Source organism: Meles meles, chromosome 1 (assembly GCF_922984935.1).
Source record: "Meles meles chromosome 1, mMelMel3.1 paternal haplotype, whole genome shotgun sequence".
Lineage (NCBI taxonomy): Eukaryota > Metazoa > Chordata > Mammalia > Carnivora > Mustelidae > Meles > Meles meles.
Genome location: NC_060066.1, coordinates 181542979 through 181569078, shown reverse-complemented (window position 1 = coordinate 181569078; position 26100 = coordinate 181542979). Strand labels below are relative to the sequence as shown.

The following is a 26100-nucleotide window of genomic DNA, read 5'->3' as shown; positions in this document are numbered from 1 at the left end:
TTTGGATTTCTCAAGCTTGAGGTGATTAGGGGATTTTTCAGTGGAAATGGTTACAGTGCAATGCTGATATGGGACTGGAACTCAGATAAATGGAAAGAAGATGAGGCTGAGGTCAACAGAGAGGTAAGCTCTGGAGCCATGACATTAAAAAAAAAAGTTCTCAGTGGCGGGGGGGGCGGGTATAGAGGAAGAAGAAGTCCAAGGCCCACGTCTTGGAAACTGCCCTATATCTAAGAGGTGTGTCTGGTAGTGATACAGAAGAGCAAACCCAGGGAAAGCAAGAAAAGTAAGGTTGATAAGTATCGGGAGAGCCAGGTTAGTGCCAGGCAGAAGAAGCCAAGGGAAGTAATTTTCCTTCAGCAAAGGCTTCTATGAGGTAATATCTGGAACAGAATACTGATGTCAGTAGCAAAGTACAATGTTGTGAAAGCAACACAAATGAGCTCAGAATACTCTGGGTGGCCTGCGCAGAGCCTACATCTTTCACAGCTAGGCTAAAGTTCATTTAGCAAGACCCTCATAATGACCAACGGCAAGTGTTCGCTAACACTTCTGCAGGGGGCAGACTGGAAAGACAGACATAGCACTTCTCTGAGATATGGGGACTTACCTAACTCATCCCAGAGTTGTCTGCATTTATCTGTCATGCTTGTTCCTTGCTGCCTCCAGAGTGTGAGTCGTGGGTCAGCCATAAACTGCTCAGTTATCAGCGTCAGCATCCTGGCTCCATTGGAATCCCTCATCCGCAGCATCTCTCGAACCTGACACAGAAGGAGGGGCCAGGGGTTGGTGACTGCACATCATAAAAAAGTAGGAGGAGAAGGAAGGGGAGGAGAAGATGAAGTATCTAAGCATAACACACCCAAAGAGCCAAAAAGAAGGTTTCTATTTCTATAAGCAAGTTCTCTGCATATATCAAGAAAGCGTGCTGTGCACAATGAGATACCACTTCACATCCACTAGGATGGCTAGAATCAAAAAGTCAGATAACAACAGGTGTTGGTGAGGATATAGAGAAATCAGACCCCTGACACACTGCTGGTGGGAATGTAAAATGATGCAGCCACTTTAGAAATCAGTATAGTAGTTCCTCAAATGATTAAATGTAGAATTATATGACCTATCAGTTCCTATCGTAGAGAGAATGAAAACATATGTCCACACAGAAACTTGTATGAGAATGTTTATAAAAGCATAATGCATAATAACCAAAAGGTGGAAATAATCCAAATATCCACTAACAGAGAATGGATAAACAAAAGTGGTCTAGTCATACAATGGAATATTAGTCAACCATAAAAAGGAATTAAGTATGGATACATGCACAACATGGGTGATCCTTGAAAATACTATGTTAAATGAAAGAAGCCAGTCACAAAAGATTATATACTATATTATTCTACTCCTAGGAAAGCTCAGAATAGGGAAATCTATAGAGACAGAAAGTAGATTAGTGGTTGCTTAAGGCTGGAGGAGGGGGAGTGAGGAATAAGGGAAGTGACAGGTAAAGGGTATGGGGTTTCTTTTTAGGGTGATGAAAATGGTCTAAAATTGACTATGGTGACGGATACACATATCTGCGAAAAATTAAAAGCCATTGAAATGCACACTTTAAATGGGTGAATCATCTGTCACTAAAGGCGTTAAGAAAAAAAGAAAGAAAGAAAACCTGCCGTGAGAGCCCAGAGTTCTAGAGTACTACATCTCTTCAAGGCTTCATCTGGCAGCCTTGGGTTCCAAGCAGAGGGATGGTGTCTTCCTGACGAAAACTCCCAGCAATGTTAATTGACTTAGAATGGAGCAGAAGGAAGAGGACTAGCAGGGTGAGGCAGTAAGGGTCCCTGGATGCCACCTGCTCTGATCAGATCTGCTCTGATCAGCCCTCCCATTAGTTTTCGAGGATTCAGTAGAGACAGGTCAAGTGAGCCAGATCCAATGCATGAAGCCAGAAGTGTGGTGAGCCCAGTTTACTTAAAGAAAAAAAATATCCTTCATATCTTACCTTGGCAAACATTGAATTGAGTTGCTTCCCAGAGCCATAGTAACCACCCTGGGAGAGGAAGAGTTTCACTTGTTCTTTCACCTGTTCCTCATCCAAATGCCAGCAGTTCTCATCATCGATGCTGGCCCCAGCTGTGGGGTCAGGAGCACCTGTGAGGGACGGCAATGGTGAAATGAGTCCCCTGAATTCATATGCTACACATTTGGCAGAAGGGGTACTTTGTGAGTATATTAAAAAATGGATGGCTTATTCTGCCTTATTTGGGGGCTTTGTCAACTGCATGGTCCTGAATAAATGTAAGAGGGCTAATGCTAGTTTCATACTCACTTATGTTTCAGTCTTATCTCCTTCCAAGGTCTATAAATACCATTCCAGGGGGGGAAAATCCCAGAAGGAAATGCACAAACACAAAAAAGTGATGTATTTTTTCCCTAGGAGGGTGACATTTATTTTTTTTCCTTCAATTTGCCTTCCTATGACATTCAAATAAACCTTAAAGTACAGGTTACAAATTTGTTTTTAAAGTTCATTATGCAATTGTAGTTTCTCAGCAGAGTCAACACTTCTAAATCTCTAGAAACTTGCCCCTTAAGGCAAAGTCAGAGTTGCATACAAGGTGAAAAATTTTATAAACTTATACTCAAAATATCTTTCATATCTGGACTCACCACACCACCTTCAAACAGTTTTGGTTATTTACACACCTCTCTCCCCTCATGCCCTGTTAGCTGCTTGCTCACAGCTGAATCAGCCACAGCACTGTGCTGGTAATGTGACAGGCATCTAGGGAATATTTATGGAATGAAAACTGAATCTTCTCTCACTTTCTCAAAGATAGAGTCCCGTGTTAAGTTTTTAGAAACCTGCCTCCAAGTGTTAAAAGGCTATAAATCAAATGCTCTCCAGGTATGGCCATGTAATAGATTAGAAATTCATTTCATGAAACCATAAGAGGCTCTAGGAAACAAACGAAGGTTTTCTGGTGGGGGGTAAGGATGGGGTGGCTGAGTGATGGACATTGGGGAGGATATGTGCTATGGTGAGCGCTGTGAATTGTGTAAGACTGATGATTCACAGACCTGTACCCCTGAAGCAAATAATATAGGATATGTTAATAAAATAAAAATAAATAAAGTTTCTCGGAAGGAGAAAAAAAATAAGAAATTCATGTCATGTTTCATCAGTCTACTTTTTCTCTTGTCTTCCTGTATCAAAGCCCTGATTAAATGAAATTCAGGTCTACCCAGAAAAGCTGCTCTTTAGCTAAGCTTTTGTAGTGCATCTATCTTTTTCTCCAAGAACTCAGGAGGGTTCACACATTCTGTTATTCTACAAGTACTAATTAATACATATGACTATCCAGATTATGCTTAGATACCATATACTACTTTTCTTCAAACATATTGTTCTAGATGCAGTTCTGATTAGAAGTCTTCAGTGATGCACCATTTTTATTAAATTAAGTCCATATGCCTTAGCTTGGTATTCAAGGTTCTCCAAGCTCAGGTCTTATCTTTTATTTCCAGTCTTGTCTACCCTATATTTATGCTATGTTTCTGCTAGGAACTTAGTGTTCTCAGAAATCAACCACATTTCCTTATGACTTCACTTCTGCTTTTTCCTTTATTTCCCTCCCTCTCCTGTAACCCATTCTTCAGCCAAACAAATGATACTTCTTATTGTCAGTATTGCCTGGGCTCTAGAGTCAGGGCTGCAATGAGCAATGGAAACCACGAAATAAGTATTCAGAAAGGCCAACACTGGCATGCTTCAGGCACTGCTTAGTTCACTTGGCAGGAGAGGCTCTTTTTACCCCCTCACTAAATTAGCTATATAACCCATTGTCACCTATCAAAAGTATGTCCATTTTATGCTCAAAATACATATAAAAGGAATAATACTCTTAGCACTTTATTATTACTTTTCTTAAAGACCTGTTGCATTTTATTCTACATCAGAATTGTGCATTTCTCATATATTCCCCAAATTGAAGTTTTTAAAGAGTAAGTGTTTAGTTTTGTACCTCACAGTGCCTGGATTATTACAGCACTGAGTTAGCATTTATAGAATAAACAAATACATGTCTCACTGACCGTTCAGATTTAAGCTCCAGGTGGGCAAATAATATATCCTATACTTCTTTTGTATCCCTAAAGGGGCAAAGCAGAACAAGTATACTCCTTATTCTTAAATATTGGTTAATAAGAGCCATATTTTTAGTGCTTCCTGTATACCAGAGTCTAAGAACTTTTTACATATAACCTCACTAGAACATACTCTCCTTGAGGGCATAACTGGTTTTATTTGCTGGTATATTTGCAACTTGTAGAACAATACCTGGCACACAGTAGGTGCTCAATGATTATTTGGTAAGTAAATTCCAGTGAAATTTTATAAGTCCATAAGGTAGTATTATTATTCTAATTTTAAAATGAAAAAAACTAAAGCTTATACAGGTAAGTAATATAACATGTATAATAATATGTAATATAACATATATATTATATACATATACATACTTATAACATATGTAATATAAGTAATATAACATATATAATATGAGCCAGTATCTATATGCTGGTGTCTCTTCAAAGTCTGTTTTTTCACTACAACACTGAACTTCAGCCTCTAGCCTCATAGGCCTGAGCATGGAGAGCCATAAGCTGGTTTCAGGCCCTGAAACATAACATCAACATAAAGTTGGATGGTGTGTATGAAGATAGTCAAATCCTTTCTTGGCCTATTCCACTATATAGAATATAGGATTAGGCATTTCCCCTTAGTGAAGATGATAGAGTTCTCACCAGTACAGTGATTCTCAAATGTTAATACATAGAATAATCATCTGGGATTTGTGTTAAAAATGCAGATTATAGAGTCTCACCTCTAATGATTCTAGTTTTCAGTAGTTCAATAAAGACAGAACAGAGATAAAATGAACCAAGGACTGGGCCTTTGAGTACCTTGTTGCCAAGGGTGGGGATAAGGGAAGGACAGAAATGGTGCTCCAAAAACAAGCCCAGATGGTTTGAATACCAATTCTGACTCTTGGGTGGTTCGATTAGGATGTAAAAAAGCAGGAACAGGACCCAATCTCCCAGGGGAAATGGCCTTAGTTAACAGGCTGGAAGTGGGAGTGATAACCCCCCATAAAAGTTCAAAGGGGTATGGAGAAAACTGGAGAATTTGGGGGGCCCAGGTGGTGGTAGTGGCAGCAGCTCTGGAAGAAATGAGGCACAGTTTATAAATACACAGTATACGAACCATAGAAAACTGCTGGGAAGGGCTTGGATTACTAGCATTAAAATTTCAACTAGAACTTTAGAAGGGTTCGCTTATTTGATAGGCAAAAAAGGAAGGTAAACCATGTAAATGTTGGCTGATCTATAACAAATCCAGGAGATGAGAAAGAGGGCTTCCAAAATGGCTGGTTGCAGCAAAAAAACGGGAAAGTCAATATTTGAGGCATCCAGGTAACACTACTATAAGGAGTTCGTGTGACTGTTGAAGGAATTAAAGTCATCTGGGAGAGCATGAATTGGCAAAAGGCCCCAAGGAGGCTTTTCTAAGATATTTTCATTTACTCAACCAATATTAATTGAGAGCCTACCATGTGTCAGGACCTGTGCCAAATATTGAATGTATGGTGGTAGACAAAGCAGATATAGTTCTTATCCTCATGGAGCCGGTAGACTAGTTGAGGGAAGAGATGTTAAACAAATAATTACACATGGACATATTTGTGTGGGAAGAAAGGTCAAAGTTTTCCCTGAGAAAGTGGCATTTAAGTGAACACCCAAGGAATGAATTAGGAGTTAGTCTAGCAAAGAGTGGAGGAAATACTGTGTGTATTTTTTGCTCAAAGAAGCATGAAGTCATAAATTATGGTGGTAATTAGTACAGTCATAATAAGGGGGAAAGCATAAGAAGAGTAAGAAGAGTATTTCCAGAGGGAAAATCACATGAAAATGTAATCAAAAGCCAGATGATACAGGTTTTATAGGCCATATGAAATCTGGACTTTATCCATGACAAAATCTGTAGTTATAGAAAAGTTACTCTGGGTAACTATGTGGAGACTGGAATAGAAGGGAGCAATAATGGAAAAAGAAAGATAAATTAGACCTCTAGGTGGGAGATTATAGTAGTTTGATTTAGGGTGATTGTGGTATCAATAGAGAGTAGTAGAAAATGATGAAATATACTTTGCTCTGTTCTACAGGAAATTTCCTTACCCTTATTTTCCATCACTTAGTTTTAAAAAAAATTTGCCATTATATTTGTAATTTTCATTAGTTCTTCCTGTTGTGTGAATTTGTTTTTACAGCATCCCGTTCTTATTTCATGGTTGCAATATCTTCTTCTAATCTAATTATAATGTTATTAATAATTTCTCAAGGTTTTCTTCTCTCTAGATAGTTTCTATTTCCCCCAAATTGCCTTTCTACGTTTGTTAACTTTGGTCTGTATCTTCCACAATATTCAATGTTGTTGACTATTCCCTTGTTGAAACAACTCAGTTGTTCATTCAGTTCTATACCGACTTTGATAATTGCTAGCTATCTTTTTCTCACTTCTCATTCTACCTTGCTCATAACTACAATGACTCCTGTTTTTCATCACCTGTGTATGCATGGCTGTATTCATTCAATAAACCCTTATTAATTTCCAGGTACCATGCTGGGTGACAGAGACTCAGAAATTATTAAAACATGGTTCCTGACCCTACTCCTCAATTACCTCACTTTTCTCAAGGTATCCAATCTCTCTTCATGGGTAAGCAGCAACTGAATCCCTGGTAAGATGCTATACCAGAGAATCTCAGGGTATGGAGTTACCAAATCAAATCACAGAGCATTGGAAGCGGGGGGCACACCTGGGTGGTTTAGTTGTTGGGCGTCTGCCTTCAGCTTGGGTTATGATCCCAGCATCCCTGGATGGAGCCCTGCATCAGGCTCCCTGCCCTGCGGGAAGCCTGCTTTTCCCTCTCCCACTCTCCCTGCTTGTGTACCCTCTCTCGCTGTCTCTCTGGCAAAAAAAATAAATAAAATCTTAAACAAAACAACAACAACAACAACAACAAAAACAAATCACAGAGCACTGAGCAGTGATAGAGGTAGAAAAACAGTTTACCAAAAGGGACAAGGTAAAACCTGGTTCTACTTCCTAGGAGAAAAACACAGAAGAGAACTAAAGGGGTTTCAAGGAAGTGAAGAGCCCAGCAATGCCTGGATCCATTCCTGGGATTAAAAGTAGGCAGCTACCAGTTTTAGAAATCTTATTTCTGCTTTTTAAGTCTGTTTTGGTGAGGAAGAGGGTTTGGGAAAGGGAATAAGGAAGATGGTCTAAGTGTTTAAAGATTTAGCAGGGAAAAGAAACATGACTGTGCTAATAACTCCAAAATTCTGACTTTTGTCCTCAGTTCCAGATCCATATATCCAACTATGCATCAGAAATCTTTTCCTAAATGTTCTATAAGCACCTCTAATTTATCATCTTCCCAAATTTATTCTTCCTCCTATATTCCCTCAGTGAACAGCAACATTATCATTAAATTCATCAATACTATCCTAGCTAAACATTCTAGAATTCAGTTTCTCCCATCTTTCTATTCTTTTCTTTACTCCTGACACATATACACCTGAATGCTGACCAGTCCATGTTACCTCTAAGATATCTTCATTCTCTGTCCCCCTTTTTTCAGTATCATTGCTGATTATCAACATTGCTTATTAGAAATAGATTAGGAAAGGCCTTGTGGAATACTAGCAAGCTGGGTGTAGAAAGGTAATATTAGTATGGAATAAACACAAGTATGGAAGTAGTAGTTCCTGGGGAAGGTTAAGAATCATATCTCAAGGTCAATGTGGCAATGTAAGCCCAATTTCAGACAAATACATAATAGGATACTGAGATGGGAGGTTCAAGGAAAGATAAAAATTGCTTTAGCACAGTGGTATAAAGGGAAGAGGGTTGTTTTGGTGACAGTAGTGGTATAAACAAGACAGGTGTAATATACCTCTTTAACCAAGGTGGTCATTAAAAGAAAAAAGGCAAGAGAGTTTGGAAATAAGCAACAGTTCTGAGAAAGAGCTAATGGGAATAAAGCATAAGAGATCATAACCTAGTTATTGGGGTATAGAGCAGTACTTCCCTTTAGTGCTATAGATGTTGGGATGAGGCAGAACTCAGGTCTCTAAGAGCTCTAGACTTAAGGAGGCCACAGAAGTAGAACAGCTTCTCTGTGTGGGATAAGAGATAGGTGAAGCTACTCTTTACAAACGCGAGAGCTCAGTTACTACATATACACCACAACTTTCTGTATAAAGCAATAGAAGATTATTTCTGCTAGGTAGCAAGAGTTCCTGGAAGCTTGTCTGAGTATCTTTGTTTCTGAGGAGTGCTGAGGTAGTGTGTAGGACTCGATTCGTTCTATTGGACAAATGGGAAAGGCAGACCCTCTGGCACACAGACTACAGTATTATACAGGCCATCCACCTGGTCTCCTTGCCTCTTTTATGCTGGCACCACAGTTATCGTCTAAAAATAAAGAAGTACTATAAAGAAGTATAAAAACCTTGAGTTCTGAAGTCAGGTGAGCCTAGGTTATAAATAATTTCCTTATTTATAAAATGGAAGTGGTTAAAACACCTATTTCACAGACTAGTTTTGAAAGCTAAATGAATTGACATATAGAGAGTCCCTTGGGTGGTGCCTGGAACATAGTAGGATCTAACAAACAAAATGCCTTCTCAAAATTCTTTCCTATGATAAAGTCCTTACAATCTGGCTTCATTAGCATCTGTTTAAATTTAGCTATCTTTTCTACTAGATTTTAAGCTACTTGAAGGCAGGACCCATGGCTGTTTTATGCCTTCAATAATCAGCACTATTTCTTGCACACAGCAGGTATTCAATATATAATCAAAGAATAAGTGAACATAGTATCTTTCTCCATCCATGCACCCTCCCATTATAAATAGCTCATAAGCACAATGCTAATAGATGCTCTTTAGAATAACCCTGATGTAGCATGTAAAAAAAAAAAAAGAATAACCCTGATGTTATGTGGGATCCTAAAATATTAAGGAAATTCTCATATCCATCTAATTTCACTGAATGACACACATTATTTCAGGTGTTTGCTTGCTCCTGAATATTCCAGGCTCCTGGGCACAGGGATTATATAGACAAATAAAGTCCAAAAACTAGATCAATATATAACTCTAACATTCTCTGTCCTTTTTGCCAAAACCTTTATAAGGTAGACAATTGGACTGCATTAAGAAACTAAGAGTTAAATAGTTGTTTAGATAGAATGAACTCATTAAGGTATAAGCGATTACAACTACAAAAATGTCCCCCCCCTCAAATTTGAACCTCCAAATACGCAACGAAGCAACAAAGTAGGCTTTTGTAAAAATCTGTATAATTACCATGCACTTGGTTGATTTCGGAGTTGGAGGATAGAATCTCATCTGCCAGTTTCTGCGCAGTTGGAAGAACTTCAGTGTGGTGGGCCGTGATTAAATATTGAATAAACTTTTGTAGCTGGTCCCTATTCATCTGGAAAAGGGTTTCTGAGATAGGAAGACGCAATTTGACTTGGTCTGGTTTACGGATCCTGTAGAGTGAGAGTGCTACCACATGAGCACAGTAGAATATGTCTTTGTTCCCACAGCCACACGTCACTGAAGTGATTTTGCATCGATCAAAACTGATTGCAACTTTGTAAGTCACTGCTGGTTCAGAAGGAGTAGCTGCCTCAGTTACTGTGCCACTGAGATGGAAGCCTAAGGAAACAAAGAAAGTGTGTTTAGAGATTCTGTAGTAAGAATCTTGAAGATTTTCATTTTGCATTTCAATTAATCAATTCAGAAACTTTTTGCGGAGTATCTCCTATCTTTGTAGTAGGCTCTGCCATAATACAAAGGTCAATGAAACTCAGATATAGCTCATAAGGAACACTATCTAGAAAAAAAGTCCTTACTCTGGAGTCCACAAACCTGAACTAATTACACAAACTTTTTTTTTTTTAAAGATTTTATTTATTTATTTGACAGACAGAAATCACAACTAGGCAGAGAGGCAGGCAGAGAGAGAGGAGGAAGCAGGCTCCCCGTTGAGCAGAGAGCCCGATGTGGGGCTCAATCCCAGGATCCTGAGATCATGACCTGAGCTAAAGGCAGAGGTTTAACCCACTGAGCCCAACCTAGGCATCCTGCAGTCTCAAGGTGTCTTTAACAGGTTTTGATACCAGGATAATGCTGCCCTCACAGAATAAACTTGGAAGTTTTCCTTCCTTTTCTATTTTTTGGAATAGTTTGAGAAGAAAAGACATCAGCTCTTCTTTAAAAATATTTTTGTTGTTCTTTAAAAAGATTTTGGTGTTTTTTTTTTTGAGAAAGAAAGAGAAAAAGAGAGTGCGCTCATGAGTGAGGGGGAGGGGCAGAGGGAGAAGCAGATTTCCCACTGAGCAGGAAGTCTAATGTGGGGCTTGATCCTAGGACCCTGGGATCATGAACTGAGCTGAATGAAGGCAGAGGCTTAACCAACTGAGCCACCCAGGTGCCCCTTAAATATCTGATAGGATTTGCCTGTGGAAACATCTGGTCCTGGACTTTGTTTCTTGGGGAGTTTCTGGATTACGGATTCAATTTCTTTGCTTGTAATCAGCCTGTTCAAATTTTCTATATCTTCCTATTTCACTTTCATTAGATTATATGTTTCTGGAATTTATCATTTCTTCTAGGTTGTCCTATTTGTTGGCATGTATTTTTTTCATAATACTCTCTTATAATTTTATTTCCATGGTGTTTGTTGTTATTTCTCCTCTCTCATTTCTGCTCTTATTTATTTGGGCCCTTTCTCTTTTATCTTACATCTGGAGAGGTTTGTCAATTTTATTTTATTTTATTAAAAGATTTTACTTATTTATTTGACAGACAGAGATCACAAGTAGGCAGAGAGGCAGGCGGGGGGTGGTGGGAAGCAGACTCCCTGCTGAGCAGAGAGCCAGATGCGGGGGCTCAATCCCAGGACCCTGGGATCATGACCTGAGCCGCAGGCAGAGGCTTAACCCACTGAGCCACCCAGACACCACAAGGTTTGTCAATTTTATTGATTTCTTCCAAAGAACAAGCTCCTGATTTCATTGATCTACTCTATCACTTTTTAGTTTCTATATCACTTATTTCTGCTCTAATCTTTACTATTTCCTTTCTTCAAATGAAACCTTTTAAGTTTCATTTGTTATTCTCTTTTTAGCTCCTTTTGATGCAAGGCTAGGTTCTTTATTTGAGGTTTTTCTTGCTTCTTGAGGTAGGCCTGTATTGCTATAAACTTCCCTCTGAGAACCGCTTTTGCTGCGTCCCAAAGGTTTTGAACTATTGTGTTTTCATTTTCATTTGTTTCCATGTACTTTTCAATTTCTTCTTTTACTTCCTGGTTGACCTATTCATCGTTCAGCAGCATGTTACTTGTGGTCTTTCCAAATTTTTTCTTGTGGTTGACTTGTAGTTTCATAACACTGTGGTGAGAAAAGATGCATGGTATGACTTCGATCCTTTTGAATTTACTGAAGCTAGTTTTGTGGCCTAATAGGTGATCTGTTGTGGAGGAAGTTCCAGGTGTACTTGAAAAGAATGTGTATTCTGCTGTTTGGAGCTGTAATGTTCTGAATATTCTGTTAAATTCATCTGGTTCACAGTGTCATTCAAAGACATTGTTTCCATGTTGATTTTCTGTTTAAATGATCTGTCCATCGGTGTAAGTAGGATGTTAAAGTCTGCCACTGGTATGGTATCATTATCGATTAGCTCCTTTATGTTTGTTCTTAACTGTTTTGCGTATTTGGGAGCTTTGTGTATTTGGGCCCCATATGGGGCCCATAACTATTTACAACTGTTATATATTCTTGTTGGATTGTTCCCTTTATTATGATAGTGTCCTTCTTGACTCTAGTTACAGTCTCTGCTTCAAAGTCTATTTTGTCCAATAGAAGTATTGCCACTCCGGCTTTCTTTTGACATCCATTGGTATGACAGATGTTTCTCCACTCCTCACTTTCAATCTGCAGCTGTTTTTAGGTCTAAAATGAGCTTCTTGTAGGCAGTGTATAGATGGGTCTTGCCTTTTTGTTGTTGTTGTTGTTTTCATTCATTCTGTCACCCTATATCTTTTGATTGGAGCATTTAGTGCATTTACATTCAGAGTAATTACTGATTGGGGTGCCTGGGTGGCTCAGTAGGTTAAGCGTCTGACTCTTGATCTCAGCTCAGATCTTGATCTTGGGGTATGAGTTTGGGTCCTCCATTAGGCTCCATGCCATTTTGTTATTTTTTTGTTGTTCTGAAGATTTTCTCTGATCCTTTCTTGTTTTTCTCTCCTTCATGGTTTGGTTTTCTTCAGTGACATATTCAAATTTATTTCTCTCTATTCTTTCCACATTTCTTAGTGGTTTTTGATAAATGGTTACCATACTGTTTGTATATAACCTCTTCTGCATATAGCAGTCCATACCAAATTGATGGTCGTTTAAGTTTGAAGCCATTCTTTACTCCTCTCCTCCCCCACATTTTAGGTATATACTTCCTTTTCTTTTGTGAATTCTTTGACTGATTCTTTTTACAGAAATATTCACTTTTTACTTTTTTGGTGTTTCCTACCTTAATACTATTATTTGTGGTCTTTCCTTTCCACTCAAAGAGTTCCCTTTAATATTTCTTGCAGGGTGGTTTAGAGGTCATGAACTCCTTTAGTTTTCGTCTGGGAAACTCTTTATATCTCCTTGCATTCTGAATGACAGCCTTGCTGGATAAGGTATTCTTGGCTGCAAGTTCTTCCCATTCAGCACTTCAAACACATCATGCCACTCCTTTCTGGTCTGGAAAGTTTTTTTGCTAAAAATCTACTGCTAGCTTTATGGGGTTTCTTTGCATGTAACAGTCTTCTTTTATCTTGCTGCTATTTATTTATTTATTATTTTAAAATATTTTATTTATTTTAGAGAGAGAGAACAAGGGAGCATGGTAGGGAGTGGGGAGGAGCAGAGGGAAACGGACAAACACATTTCATGCTGAGCACGGAGTCTGACATGGGGCTTGATCCCATGACCCTGAGATCACGACTTAGATGAAATCAAGAGTAAGATGTTAACTGACTGAGCTACCCAGGTGCCCCTATCTTGCTACTTTTTAATATTTTATCATTATATTTTGCCAATTTAATTGTATTATGTCTTGGTGTAGATCTACTTTTGTTGATTTTGATGAGAGTTCTCTGTGCTTCCTGTATCTGAATATCTGTTACCTTCCCCGTCTTAGGAAAGTTCAGCTCTTATTTCTTCAAATAAATTTTCTGCCACCTTTCCTCTCTCTTCTTCTAGGACTCCTATAATAGGAATGTGTTTATGTTTGATGGAGTACCAAGTTCCCTAGGTGTATTCTTGTTTTGCATAATTCTTTTTTCTCTTCTTCATTCAGCTTGATTGTTTTCCTTTACTCTGTCTTCTAGATCATTAATTCATTCCTCTGCTTCTTCCAGCCTCCTGTTTATGTCATTAAGTGTGTTTCTCTCTGCTATGTTATTCCTTATCTCTGTGTTAAGGTTTTCACTGATGTTTCCACTCTTTTCTCAAGTTTAGAGTATCTTTATGATCATTATTGTAAATTCTCTATCAGGAATGTTACTTTTATCTTTTTTCCTTACACCCCTGTCCATGGCCTTATCTTGTTCTTTCACTTGGAATAAATTTCTCTGTCTTTTCATTTTGTCTAAGTCTCTGTGCCTGTTTCTATGTGTTAGGAAAGTCAGCTAGGTCTCCTGTTCTTGACGGTAATGGCTGTACACAGACGAGGCCCTGTAGAGCCCTGCCAAGTAGTGTCTCCTCTTCCCAGGGCCTGACTCTTCTGGGAGTGTCTCCAAGACGGTCTTCACTTTAGAACTAAGGAAAAGAACTGCAGATTTGAAAAGCAGCTATTTTCCAATCTACATCCATAGGATATAGACAGCAGGGTTATACAGAAGAGCATATATCATACTGGGATTAGGCAATCAGGATCTGTTATTAACTATGTAGTCTTGGGAGATTCACTTTAGAACTCTGAGCTTCAGTTTCCTCCCCAGTAAAGTGGGGATAATACTTGCCCTTCTGGGGGCACCTAGGTGGCTCAGTTGGATAAGCGACTGCCTTCGCTCAGGTCATGATCCTGGAGTCCTGGGATCAAGTAGCAGGAAGTCTGCTTCTCCCGCTGACCTCTCTCCTCTCATGCTCTCTCTCTCTCATTGTCTCTCTCTACCTCTCAAATAAATAAATAAAATATTTAAAATAATAATAATACTTGCTCTTCTCTCAAAAGTGGTTTATAAAACTGTAAAATGTCCTATAAATTTGTTATTCATGCTTTTATGCAATTTTTGTTAATGAGTTTCCATGTCAAGGGCATCAGAGAGAACTTCTCCAATGGCCAAATTTAAGAGTGGTTGAAAACCAGGTGCTAGTAGGATGCCTGGGTGGCTCAGCAGATTAAGAGTCTGCCTTTGGCTCAGGTCATGATCTTAGGGTCCTGGGATCAAGTCCCACATTGGGCTCCCTCCTCAGTAGGGAGCCTCCTTCTGCCTCTGTCTGTTGTTTTCTCTGCATGTGCTCACTCTCTTGCTCTCCTGACAAACAAATAAATAAAAATCCTAAAAAAAAAAAAAAAAAAGAAAAGAAAAAGAAAAAAAATTAAAAAACAGGTGTTAAGAAAGTACACTTTTCATTTCACTTAGGCCACTCAGAAGCATTTAGAACAATTGTGAAAAATGACTTAAGTCCTAATGAAAAGAGACCCCACGGAAGGGTAACTTTAAAATTTCAAATACGATAGTAATGTCAATGTAGGAAGAGCTTAGGTTCTGAATCTGGAACTGAATATAAACATTTTTACTTCATCAGTTGAATGCTTTGGGATACCTGGCCTACAGCACAGTCTCTGAACCCAAATCTCTAATTCCTTTCCTGCATGAAAATGAATAAGAATATTGGTGAGATCTGGGGCAGAAGCAATGGGTATCTTATTAAGATGTAAGCTCCAGTAGGGCAGTGCTTTATCTGTGTGTGTTTATCACTATAAAAACCATAATCACTTTGGCTATACCAACAAGAGATTGGACCTCAGCTTCCAGGTTTTTAAAATGAGAGGCTGGTCTAAAAGACCTCCAAAGTTCATTCTAGCAAGAATATTAATTGACTATATGGTGACTATCACTGAATTTATTATTCTCTTTCTTAAACCAGGTTACTTTTGGGATTTAAAGAATGTGTAGTAATAGATAACCTTTATGAGTGCCACCCATGTGTTGGGCTCTGTTCTAAGTGCTTTATATGCCATTAACTCATTACATTTTCACAGTTCTTATGAATCTGATAGTAGGTATGATCTAAGTTTTATGTATCAATTTGATTAGGCTATAGGACCCCATCATTCAATCAAACGCTAATCTAGATGTTGCTGCAGAGGTAGTTTATAGATGTGGTTAACATATACAATCAGCTGGCTTTAACTAAAGGAAATTATCCTCAATAATGTGGGTAGATCTCATCCAATCAGTTAAAAGGCCTTATGAGCAAAACTAAGGTTTCTCTTCGAAAGAAGAAATTCTGCCTCAAAACTGCAGAATCAGATCCTGCCCAAGAATTGCCAGCCTGCTGGCCTGCCCTACAGATTTCAGACTTGCCAGCTCCCATAACTGCGTAGACTCATACCTTGAAAGAAATCATACATACACACAGATACATATAAACATTATGTGTGTGTATATACATATATCCTACTGATTCTGTTCTGGAAAACCCTGATTACTATTATTATCCCCATTTTATGTATGAGGAAAGAAGCACAGAAAGGTTAAGTAACTTGTTCAAGTTCATTCTGTTAGTACGTGGCAAAGCCAAGATTTACACCCAGGCAGTCTGGCTCAAAAACCCTTACTCAGGTTATCAAAATTCTAAAATTTCAGGGCGCCTGGGTGGCTCAGTGGATTAAAGCCTCCACCTTTGGCTCAGGTCATGATCTCAGGGTCCTGGGATCGAGCCCCTCATCGGGTTCTCTGCTCCGCAGGGAGCCTGCTTCCTCCTCTCTCTCTGCCTACCTCTGATCTCTGTCTGTCAAATTAAAAAAAAAAATTTTAAAAAAATCTTTAAAAAAAATTCTAAAATTTCAGTTTTTATAGCACCAGTAATGGTTTGAACCCTCTTTGTTAATCTGGAATTAGAGAAAAATGTTGACTATCAATTTAGATTCCACAGTAGGTCAAGTTGAACAACTGAGAAACTTTCTACAAAATGTTTTTTTAAAGCTAGTCAAGCATGACTCTCTAGAGGCTTTAGTTAAGACTCATGATGCTATCGAGAATATGTTTATTTGAACTTGGTAAATCTTTTGTCTCCACTGGCATAGTTCATGCTCCAGGCCTCGGCCCATCTGAAAGGCAGTGTGAGTGGCTCTGTGGAAGTTTCCTTGCTGTGAGTTCCTTTTTCCTTTCACTTATCTTAGAATGTAAACTGAAAGTCAGTTTCACATATTTGTTCTTCTTGCCTTATTGTAATATAGTAACATTTTTAAACATTTAGTTACTCCTGAGAATAAAACTACATAGAATCGGTTCAATATAGTGTTTCTTTCACCTTGCAAACCTAACTGCCACAAATATGTCCATCAGTTTGTTGATATTAGCAAACATGTAGAAGCCTCAAAATTTCTACTGAATCCAACATGTATTTACAAAATGGCCACCGTACGCTGAGTTTTTACTTTTTAACTCTTTTATTCAGACATTTTCAAACAAATAAGTAGAGGGCTTAGTATAAGGAGACCCCATGTTTCCTTCACTCAGCTTCAATAATTTTCAAGAGATATACACTGGTTAATCTTTACCCTTTCCCAACTCCTTCTCTAGCCTCTCTAATAGATTATTTTTAAGTAAATCCCAGAAATATAATCTCATTGCTGTATACCTCTGTATACCTGTCTAAGATAAGAATTTAAAATTAATAATAATTCCTCAAAATCAAATATCCAGTGTTCAGATTGCCATTAGTAACATTTTTTTTTCCATTTTATTTATTTTTTCAGCGTAACAGTATTCATTCTTTTTGCACAACACCCAGTGCTCCATGCAAAACGTGCCCTCCCCATTACCCACCACCTGTTCCCCCAACCTCCCACCCCTGACCCTTCAAAACCCTCAGGTTGTTTTTCAGAGTCCATAGTCTCTTATGGTTCGCCTCCCCTTCCAAATTTTTTTTTTTTAGTAACATTTTTTAAAGCCCCCAAAACAACAAACAAACAAAAACAGGAGGTTTGTTCAAATCAGGATACAAAGTCCAACCATTACATTTGGTTGATTTGTCTCTTAAGCTACAAGTTCCTCTCCTGCCTCCACTCCCTATTATTTACTGAAAAATAGTAAGGTAGCTCTAAAGGCACTTGACCAGATTCAGGTTTTTTGGTAAAATTACTTCACAGGTTGTACTGCATATTTTCTAATACATCACATCAGGAGATACATAATGCCTGATGGTTTTTCTTTTTGTGCTTTTAGGATTGATCAATGTGTTCAAGTGTTGTGAGTCTGATTCATCCATTTTAATTTTTTTAATAAACATATAATGTATTTTTATCCCCAGGGGCACAGGTCTGTGAATCGCCAGGTTTACACACCTCACAGCACTCACAATTGATTCATCCATTTTAAAAATTCCCTACAAACTTTCTACCTAAAATAGTTTTATAGTCATTGATGATCACTTCCTTAATCAATTATTTCATTTAGAATGGCTCTATTTTTTTATTTCAATTTTGACTCTCTTACCTTCTCTGGCTCTTAACACCCTCATTTGTAAAATGAGGAAAGAAACGTGTAAGCATTGAGAACATGGTAGGCTTTTAACAAAAAAAGTGACAGAAATGACAAACACAAAAACTGCTTAGAATTCATGGGAGAAACAACTACTTTATAGAACATCATCTTTGTGATGATCCATCAATCACATTTTCCTAAAATGCAAAAAGAAAATGCATATATTATGAAACCATCCAGCTTATCAATATTCAAATGCGCAAGAACTACTTTTAAAAACAGTCTCTTTTGTCAATTATAGGTCTTGGAATGATTAAGATAATGGATGGTCTGGTGGGAGAAGGCATAGGCAGACACTCAGGAAAGCAATCAGTGTATGTTTGCTTCACTAGTGGCTCCAGCAAGCCATAATGGTCCAAGTCCAGTATTTCCTTCCTTCATACAGCATATCTTTTTGATGCAAAGCCGTCAGGGACGGTGGGTATGGTGGAGACCTAGCTTTTTGAAGGAAAGAGTCCATCAGGTAGGTGTTCCCCTGGTGGCCCTATCACTTCATACAGGAGAAACACAAACAAAAACAAAGAAATCTCAAGTGCTTTAACACAAGCAAGCCCTGAAAATGTACCAAATACTTTTAAGGAGTTCCTGTTTCATTTTGTAAGCATTACATCCCCACTTCAACCCATCCCTAAATCATAAAGTGAGCTTTGCCTTGAGAAAAGAGAGACTTCATTTCAACTTTCTGTTCTATGCCTGAGATAGCCTCCACACATAGTCTTCACATTGTTCAGAAATTTAACAATAAAATTGAATCACAGTCCCTTCTCCATTACATATCACAATGGCTCTGACATCTATTTCCAGGAAAATGTCTGGCCTTCTATGAACATCTCCTATGAAGTAAGCCCCTACCAGCATGTTATCCTAATAGTATGCCATGTTTTCCTTGCCTCCAACATGCTCCAAATGCCACTGAGGAATGGGGCAAGACTCAAACACTGTGCAGAAATGGCCTCATAGGCTCCTAACAACCAAATAATTTGCACGTCCTTGCTAGAGCTTGCCATGCTTAAATGTGCAACAAGAGCTCTGAGAACCTCATGATTCGCCAGGAATAACCCATGAATGGCTCATGGATTAAAAGAGTTCTTATTCTCCTGCCTTCTAAACTAAATAATGACCCAGAGGAAATGGAAATGTCTGAAATTGTTTACTTAGTAATTTTCTTTTCCCAGAATCAAGGCGGGAGAATTCAGGGCATGGGCTGGACCCCAGCTTGGACTAATCAGAAAGTACCAAAGATCAGTTTTGCACTTGCGGAAAATATAAATAAAATTTTCCTTCCCCAAGTAAGAAAATCCTATGTTTTTCATGGCTTAGCTCAAATATCACCTTCATATGAAATTCTACCTGCTGCCCTTATCCTGATTCAATCATATTAAATGAAGATGCTTTAACATTTATGCTTATGGAGCTTATAATCTAGTTCACAAGGAGAGATTTTACCCAGAATCAGATAGTAAGAGAGACTCATTTCACATATGAAGAACAGGCCCAGAAAAGTTACACAATTTGACCCTAATTCACTGAGTGATTACAGTCACGAAAACAGAAATTAAAATGACCATAAATTCACATTCTGAAACATCTTGGGCTTTAAAAACTATAAAATATAAATTTGTAAAAGTCTCCTTTAAGTTAATATACTTCCTAAATACAGCCAAATTGCTTTTGATCAAAAAAGAAAATAATTTTAATTATATTTTTTTGGCACTTACCATGTGCTAGACACTAAGACCTCTTATAAGCACTATTTCATTTAATTCTAACCACAATGTTATGTGTTTAGCACTATTACTATCTCCATTTTTTGTAGGCAAAAAAACTGAGGCTTAGGGAAATTAATTAATTTGCCTAGGTTTACACAACCAGTAAGTGGCAGAGTTAGGAACTGAACCTAAGTAGTCTGGCTTCTGAGTCTAAGCTCCTAAGAACCATATTTTATTTCTTTTTTTTTTTTTTTTAAAGGAAAGGTCAAGCAAAGCTTTATTTTATTTTATATTTTACCATATTTTATTTCTTTTAGAATGTTGCCCAAACATCAACCTCATTTTCCTAGTTCAGGAAAATCAGAGTAATGTTTGCTATTGCCTCTTAATTTTTTTTTTTTTTTAACTAAGACACTGCAAAATCACCCTAATTCAATTTTCATCTTTTGTTTACATATAGTCAGCTACTATGATAACTATCAAACTGATAGAAAATGGAATTTGAGCAAAATTTTATAGACTAAATAAGAATTAATTAGATGAAAGGATAGGGAATGACAGAATAGTGGTAAAGAGTACTCCAGGTGGCAAAAAAGCATATACACAGAGGTGCTGAGGCAGGAGGAAGAAAAAGGCTATGCTAAGGCTAGTAGTACTAAGGATAAGAGGAATATGGAATATTCAAAGAACAGAAAAGAAGACTAGCACCTTCTCACTTTCTCATCCGTAATTCTCCACTCAAATGATACCTATTTCAGGAAGTCTTCGCTGATCCCTGATCTCTTTGGAGAATTAAGTGTTTTTTCATTAGGTCTCATTTTAAAATCAGTGATATCTCTCTTATAGCACTTGACATCAGTGTAATTAATAGATTGTATATTTGTCTTTTCTTTTTAGATTGTAAACTCCTTGAAAGCAGGGGTTATGTCTTTTTCATCTTTATATTTTCATCTCAGGCACACTAAGGGCACACACATGGCATACTACTAAGGCTTAGTAGGTGTTTGTTGATATGTGAATGAATAAATGAACACTAAATTGAATCTTTGATTCACATATCCATATCCATGATTCACAGAATTAAGCATGTTTATAAAATTATAAAATTATACTGATAAATTCATAAAATTTATAATTTATTATAATTACAATTTATTATATAATTTATTATAAAATTATGTTTATAAATTTATAAAATTTATAAAAATCATAAAAAGCATGCTTGTAAAATTATAAAACTTAAAATGATAAAATTTCTGATTTTATGATTAAAATGAAACCAGAGAAGAACTAAACAATTTTACTGGGATGCTGAGCACAGTAACAATAATTTTTACATAATGCTAAAAATAGTAAAGAGCCAATATTATTTTCCATAATTCATATTTGTACCCCAAATGGATAGCTTTAATGCTTCTGCCAATTCTTAACCCAAAATATAAAATATGAGCAGTTTTATTAGCTAATAACTACTGGATACTTACTGTGTATCAGTGTTCTAATTACTTTCCATGTATTAAATAAATCCTCAAAACAACCCTAAAAGACAGGTTCATCTATTATCCTCTTTGCAGATGAGGAAACTGAGGCTCAGACAAGGAAACTTGTCTAAGATCACACAGCCTCTAAGAGGTTGGGTTGGGATTTGAACACAGGTAGTCTGGCTTTAGAGCTTTTAACTACTATAATACATGTGCTTTTAACTACTATAATACATCAATATGACTATGCAGTTTAAATTATATATACAGGGGCACCTGGGTGTCTCAGTGGGTTAAGCCTCTGCCTTCAGCTCGGGTCACGATCTCGGGGTCCTGGGATCGAGCCCCACATGGGACTCTCTGTTCAGCAGGGAGCCTGCTTCCCCCCCACCCCCCCGCCTGCCTCTCTGTCTGCTTGTGATCTCTCTTTCATAAATAAATAAAATCTTAAAAAAAATAAAATAAATTATATATACAAAACTTTATAAAAGTAATCAGCAAGTACAATTCTACAAAGATACACTGATGACAAGTCAGTAAACTCTGATGTTTGCCTGTTTCCTGGGCAATTGTTCAAGGCAACTAAAACTGACAAGTGGTCTGCAATGCTTTCACAGTTGGAATGAAGATGGACTCGTGAACTCATCTGTACAAGACAATGTTTCTGCACAGTGAGTGAATTATCTGCTGAGAGTTCTAAAGGAAAACACTTCTCAGTACAGCCCTCTGACACCACTCAAAGTCTTTGTGTTCTGAGTACAAGAAAGGCTCTAGTAAAGCCTGGGCAATTAAAACCACTTTGCTCATTGCTCTTTTGATTCACAAGATCCCTGAGCAGGTGCTAATGCATGAAAACGAATGTAGTTTCAGCCAATGGCAGAGAAAAGGAGAGCTGTGGTTTATAAAAAGAATAAATTTTCTTATAGTCATTTTGAGTATGTATATATAAACTACGTAGCTCCTTTGAATGACAATGCTTTCCTCTTGAATAAATTTGGTTTTGTTGAAACTGTAGAGTGTAAATTAGACCTTCTCACTAACTCCCGTCTTCTGGATGCCCATAACAATATATCAGCAGCCACTCTTTCTCCTTTCTGTGATCTAACAAAACGGTAGCCACAAGAAGGCTTAAAACAGTGAAAGTGACATCCTCAAAATAACTACTTTCCTTTCCAGAAAGTCTTACTCAAAAGCTGGATAACTACTGCCAAAGCAAGAGCACTGGGATGGCTTTGTGGACACATATTAGGATATAAAGAGCTTAGGAATCTGGGTACTTGAGTTCTAATTCCAGTATTCCTCAATTCCTCTTTGCCTCAGTTTCTTAATTACGCAAATGGACATAATAATACTTACATGCCTATGAGACTCATGTGAAAGTAATTTGTAAAGAACACATTTCCCAGAGATATCATTTAATAGCAATCCCAACTGGCCAGGGCCAGGGCCTACATAAGTTCACAAGAAGCAGATGGCACCCACACACTGGGTGAGGGTGCGAGAGACTGCAAAGTGAGGAGCAGTATTGTTATTCAGGAATACAAATGATGATGCCCAGTTACTCTGAGAGCTACTTGGTTTGTTTGTATTAGAGAGGTCAGTCTAAGCTTCTTGGAGCAGCTGAGTAAGCTGGGGGGCCCTTCTTGTGGCCATCTGCTCCCGTCCCAGACTCCTCCGGCAAATCAAGAGGTTTTCCTTGTATTAACCTCTGAGGAGCAGCCACGGGCCCTTTTCAGCACCAGCTTCAGCAGGCAATGGCCTCTGCTCTCCATCTGTGCCAGTAACCACAGTTAAAGAACAATGAGGCTTCCCAAACCCAAGTATTCATTCACTTACAGAGATAACTCTTCTATTACCTATATTTTCCAGTACTCTTTTCCTTGGATCTCTATAAGGGAATTAGGTGTATATTTTAGATGACTGAGTTATTTTTCTTTTGTTTAGAAAAATTTATGTAGAAAAAATAAAATGGCAAGAATGTCTGGAAAATTCACTTAAAAATCTAACATGCATAAAATATAATCAATTTTATAATAGTAATTTCATTTTCCCCCGAACCATTCTCTGGAGTCTAAGACTTAGAGCACAAGTTGTCTTGTACATTGATGGATAACCAATCTATTCAGAACTGCAGATCTGATGCCTGCTCCTCAGTTCAGAGATTTGAACACAAACTGGGGAAAAAAAATACCACACTCCTTAAGCAGTTGTCTGCAGAAACAATGTGCATACATACAAGGTACACATGTTGCCAAAATGGATGTTACTGACTAACAAATACCACCTGGATTATTTATTGGAACAGACAAAAGAGCAACATGTAATTGTAGGGGCACCTGGGTGGCTCATCATTAAGCGTCTGCCTTGGGCTCAGGTCAGCATCCCAGGGTCCTGGAATCGAGCCCTGCATAAGGGTGCCTGCTCAGTGGGGAGTCTGCTTCTCCCTCTCCCACTCCCCCTGCTTGTGTTCCCTCTCTCACTGTCTCTCTCTCTGTCAAATAAATAAATAAAATCTTTAAAAAAAAAAAACCCACATAATTGTAAAATGACTTCAGAAAATACCCTATTCCAGTTAGTAGACTACATCAATGGGAGGAAATGAAAACTAAACAATAAACTGTTCTTCAAAGGAAAAGGACACACATAGCTATTTTTGATCAACTATGGTATTGTGTGATCAAATGTTAATTTTTAAGAGTCCTCAAAATAGCATTCATTTTAAAACATTAAAATATTACCCAGATACCTTTTTCCTAGAAGAAAAAGATTTCCTGGCTACTTCTCCAAGACTGTGTATACTGAATCAAGTCAGCAGACTATATTAAAATTATACTTCAATGAGTTAATATATATATTAGTGTCTGTGTACCATGTTATTAGGATTCTGACTACAACTGTGGCTAGCTCTCTCATTCCAATATCTAAAGAACCCTCACTTAAAGCCAAGTCTAACCTCAAATGGGCTAAAGAAAAATGCTATATTTATGCTTCTGCATAAATATCAAATGAACTGTAATCAAATTCTTATAGCAATCAAAAGACTCATTTTCAGGCGATCTTAATCCTCATCTTTTCTTAACTCCATGACATTTTATTTCCAACATGGCCTTTTTAATATGGAGATAAATGCATATCCCACATAACATTCTTTATTTAAAGGTTTCATACACTAGTGAGAACACCATTCCTAACATTTACAGCATTTTGGACAAGGCCTCATATTACCCTCTAGCTTTGTTCTTTTGTTCTCTCTTGCAACTTGACCTGTGTGGGGCAGCAAGAATGTCAAAACAAATTCAATTAAGACAATGCTTTTCATTTTGTTTAGAAACTGGAGCAAAACCATTTTTTCCACATTCTAGAGCAACCTGATTCCATACAAAAACCAATCAAACAGAAGACATTCTCATTATATCTTCAGTCAGGGTTCTAAATGTATCCACATCATCCCCTGGATCTGAGTAGCAGTTCTTCATAGGAAAAATCTCTAGGGTCAGCAACTCTTATGAATCAAAATTACATTCTTTTTTTTTTTTTTTTTTTTTTTTTAAATATTACTGAAGAATGCAGCTAGGCTGCTGTGAGACAGTCATTCATTTGAGAATTCCCTAGAGGCTTCTAAACAAGTATGCATGATAATTTTATGTATTTATTTTTGATGGAGGCTTTCAAGGTTTGTGCCCTTGTCCTCAGCAATTTTTTTTTTTTAAAGATTTTATTTATTTGAGGGAGAGACAGTGAGAGAGAGGATGAGAGGAAGAAGCAGACTCTCCAAGGAGCAGGGAGCCCGATGCGGGACTCGATCCCAAGACTCTGGGATCATGACCTGAGCTGAAGGCAGTCGCTTAACCAACTGAGCCACCCAGGCGCCCTCAAAATTACATTCTTACTGTACAGTTCCATTAATTGGCCAGCAAATCCTTGTGCACACTGTTCTTATATGGCTTTTAACTCCTTTGCTCCTCTAACCACAAAGGCAGGGGATAAATATGCTAAATAGAATATTTCTCCCCTTGTATACTTCCTGTTTAGAAAGACTCCCTGAAAATCTTTAGATTATCTAAACTGAATTATGCATTTATGGATTCTCATGCTGTGTGATATAATTATTTTTCTCTTCTTTAAATTGACTTAAATTTGTGTATAAAACAAAATAGTCATGGGAAGCTTGGGTGGCTCAGTTGGTTAAGCCGCTGCCTTCGGCTCAGGTTGTGATCCCAGGGTCCTGGGATCAAGTCCCGCATCTGGCACTTTGCTCAGCAGGGAGCCTGCTTCTCTCTCCACCTCTGCCTGCCACTCTGCCTGCCTGTGTGCATACGCATTCTCTCTCTGATAAATAAATAAAATCTTTAAAAAAAAATAGTCATCATCTGAACCAAAGCTCGATTTATTCTGGCCTGGTCTCAGAATTACAGCAGACTAGAATTCAGGATATATACATATATATTAAGGAAAGACAAGCTTCCTTCTCTCAGTCATAAAAAGCAAACTTGCTTTTTGAGTAGCCTGTAAGAAAAAGCAGCTATGAAGCTTTCTCCCATATAATCCAGGTCTAGATTGAGGAGTTCCTCTGTGGTCATGTAGGGATCCTCAAGGTCAAGAATGCTGGTGAAGAAGGCTGTTTTTGTAGGTAAGAAAAATGCAGTGTCCTGGAGGGGGAACAGAAATACTCTAACTGGAGAGGTTGCTGAAAGATAAAAATCTACGAAGTCCACATAGATGAGAGCCAAAGAAGTTGCTTTCTTTGTCTCAAAGATCTAAGACATGGGGCTCAGTCAGTTAAGCGTCTGTCTTTGGCTCAGGTCATGATCCCGGGGTCCTAGAATCAAACCCTACACCAGGCTGTCGGCTAAGCAGGGAACCGACTTTTCCCTCTCCCTCTGCCTGCCGCTCCTGTGCTTGTGCTCTCTCTCTCAAATAAATAAATAAATAAAATCTTAAAAAAACAAACAAACAAACAAATCTAGGACCACACAGTGGAATCCCAATCTCTGCACCGAAACAT

The 26100-nt window shown here is 37.9% G+C and overlaps 1 protein-coding gene across 2 annotated transcripts in view; it reads right to left on the bottom strand.

Moving 5' to 3' along the window:
* ZSWIM5 (zinc finger SWIM-type containing 5) overlaps nucleotides 1-26100 on the bottom strand; it is a 214023-nt gene that overhangs the window by 59351 nt on the left and 128572 nt on the right. For both annotated transcript variants that reach the window (XM_046023252.1, XM_046023261.1), the window contains exons 2-4: nucleotides 9439-9795; nucleotides 2003-2151; nucleotides 611-761 (exon numbers count right to left, since the gene is read on the bottom strand). In XM_046023252.1, coding sequence (XP_045879208.1) covers nucleotides 611-761; nucleotides 2003-2151; nucleotides 9439-9795 — 657 coding nt within the window. The remainder of the gene's footprint in view (nucleotides 1-610; nucleotides 762-2002; nucleotides 2152-9438; nucleotides 9796-26100) is intronic.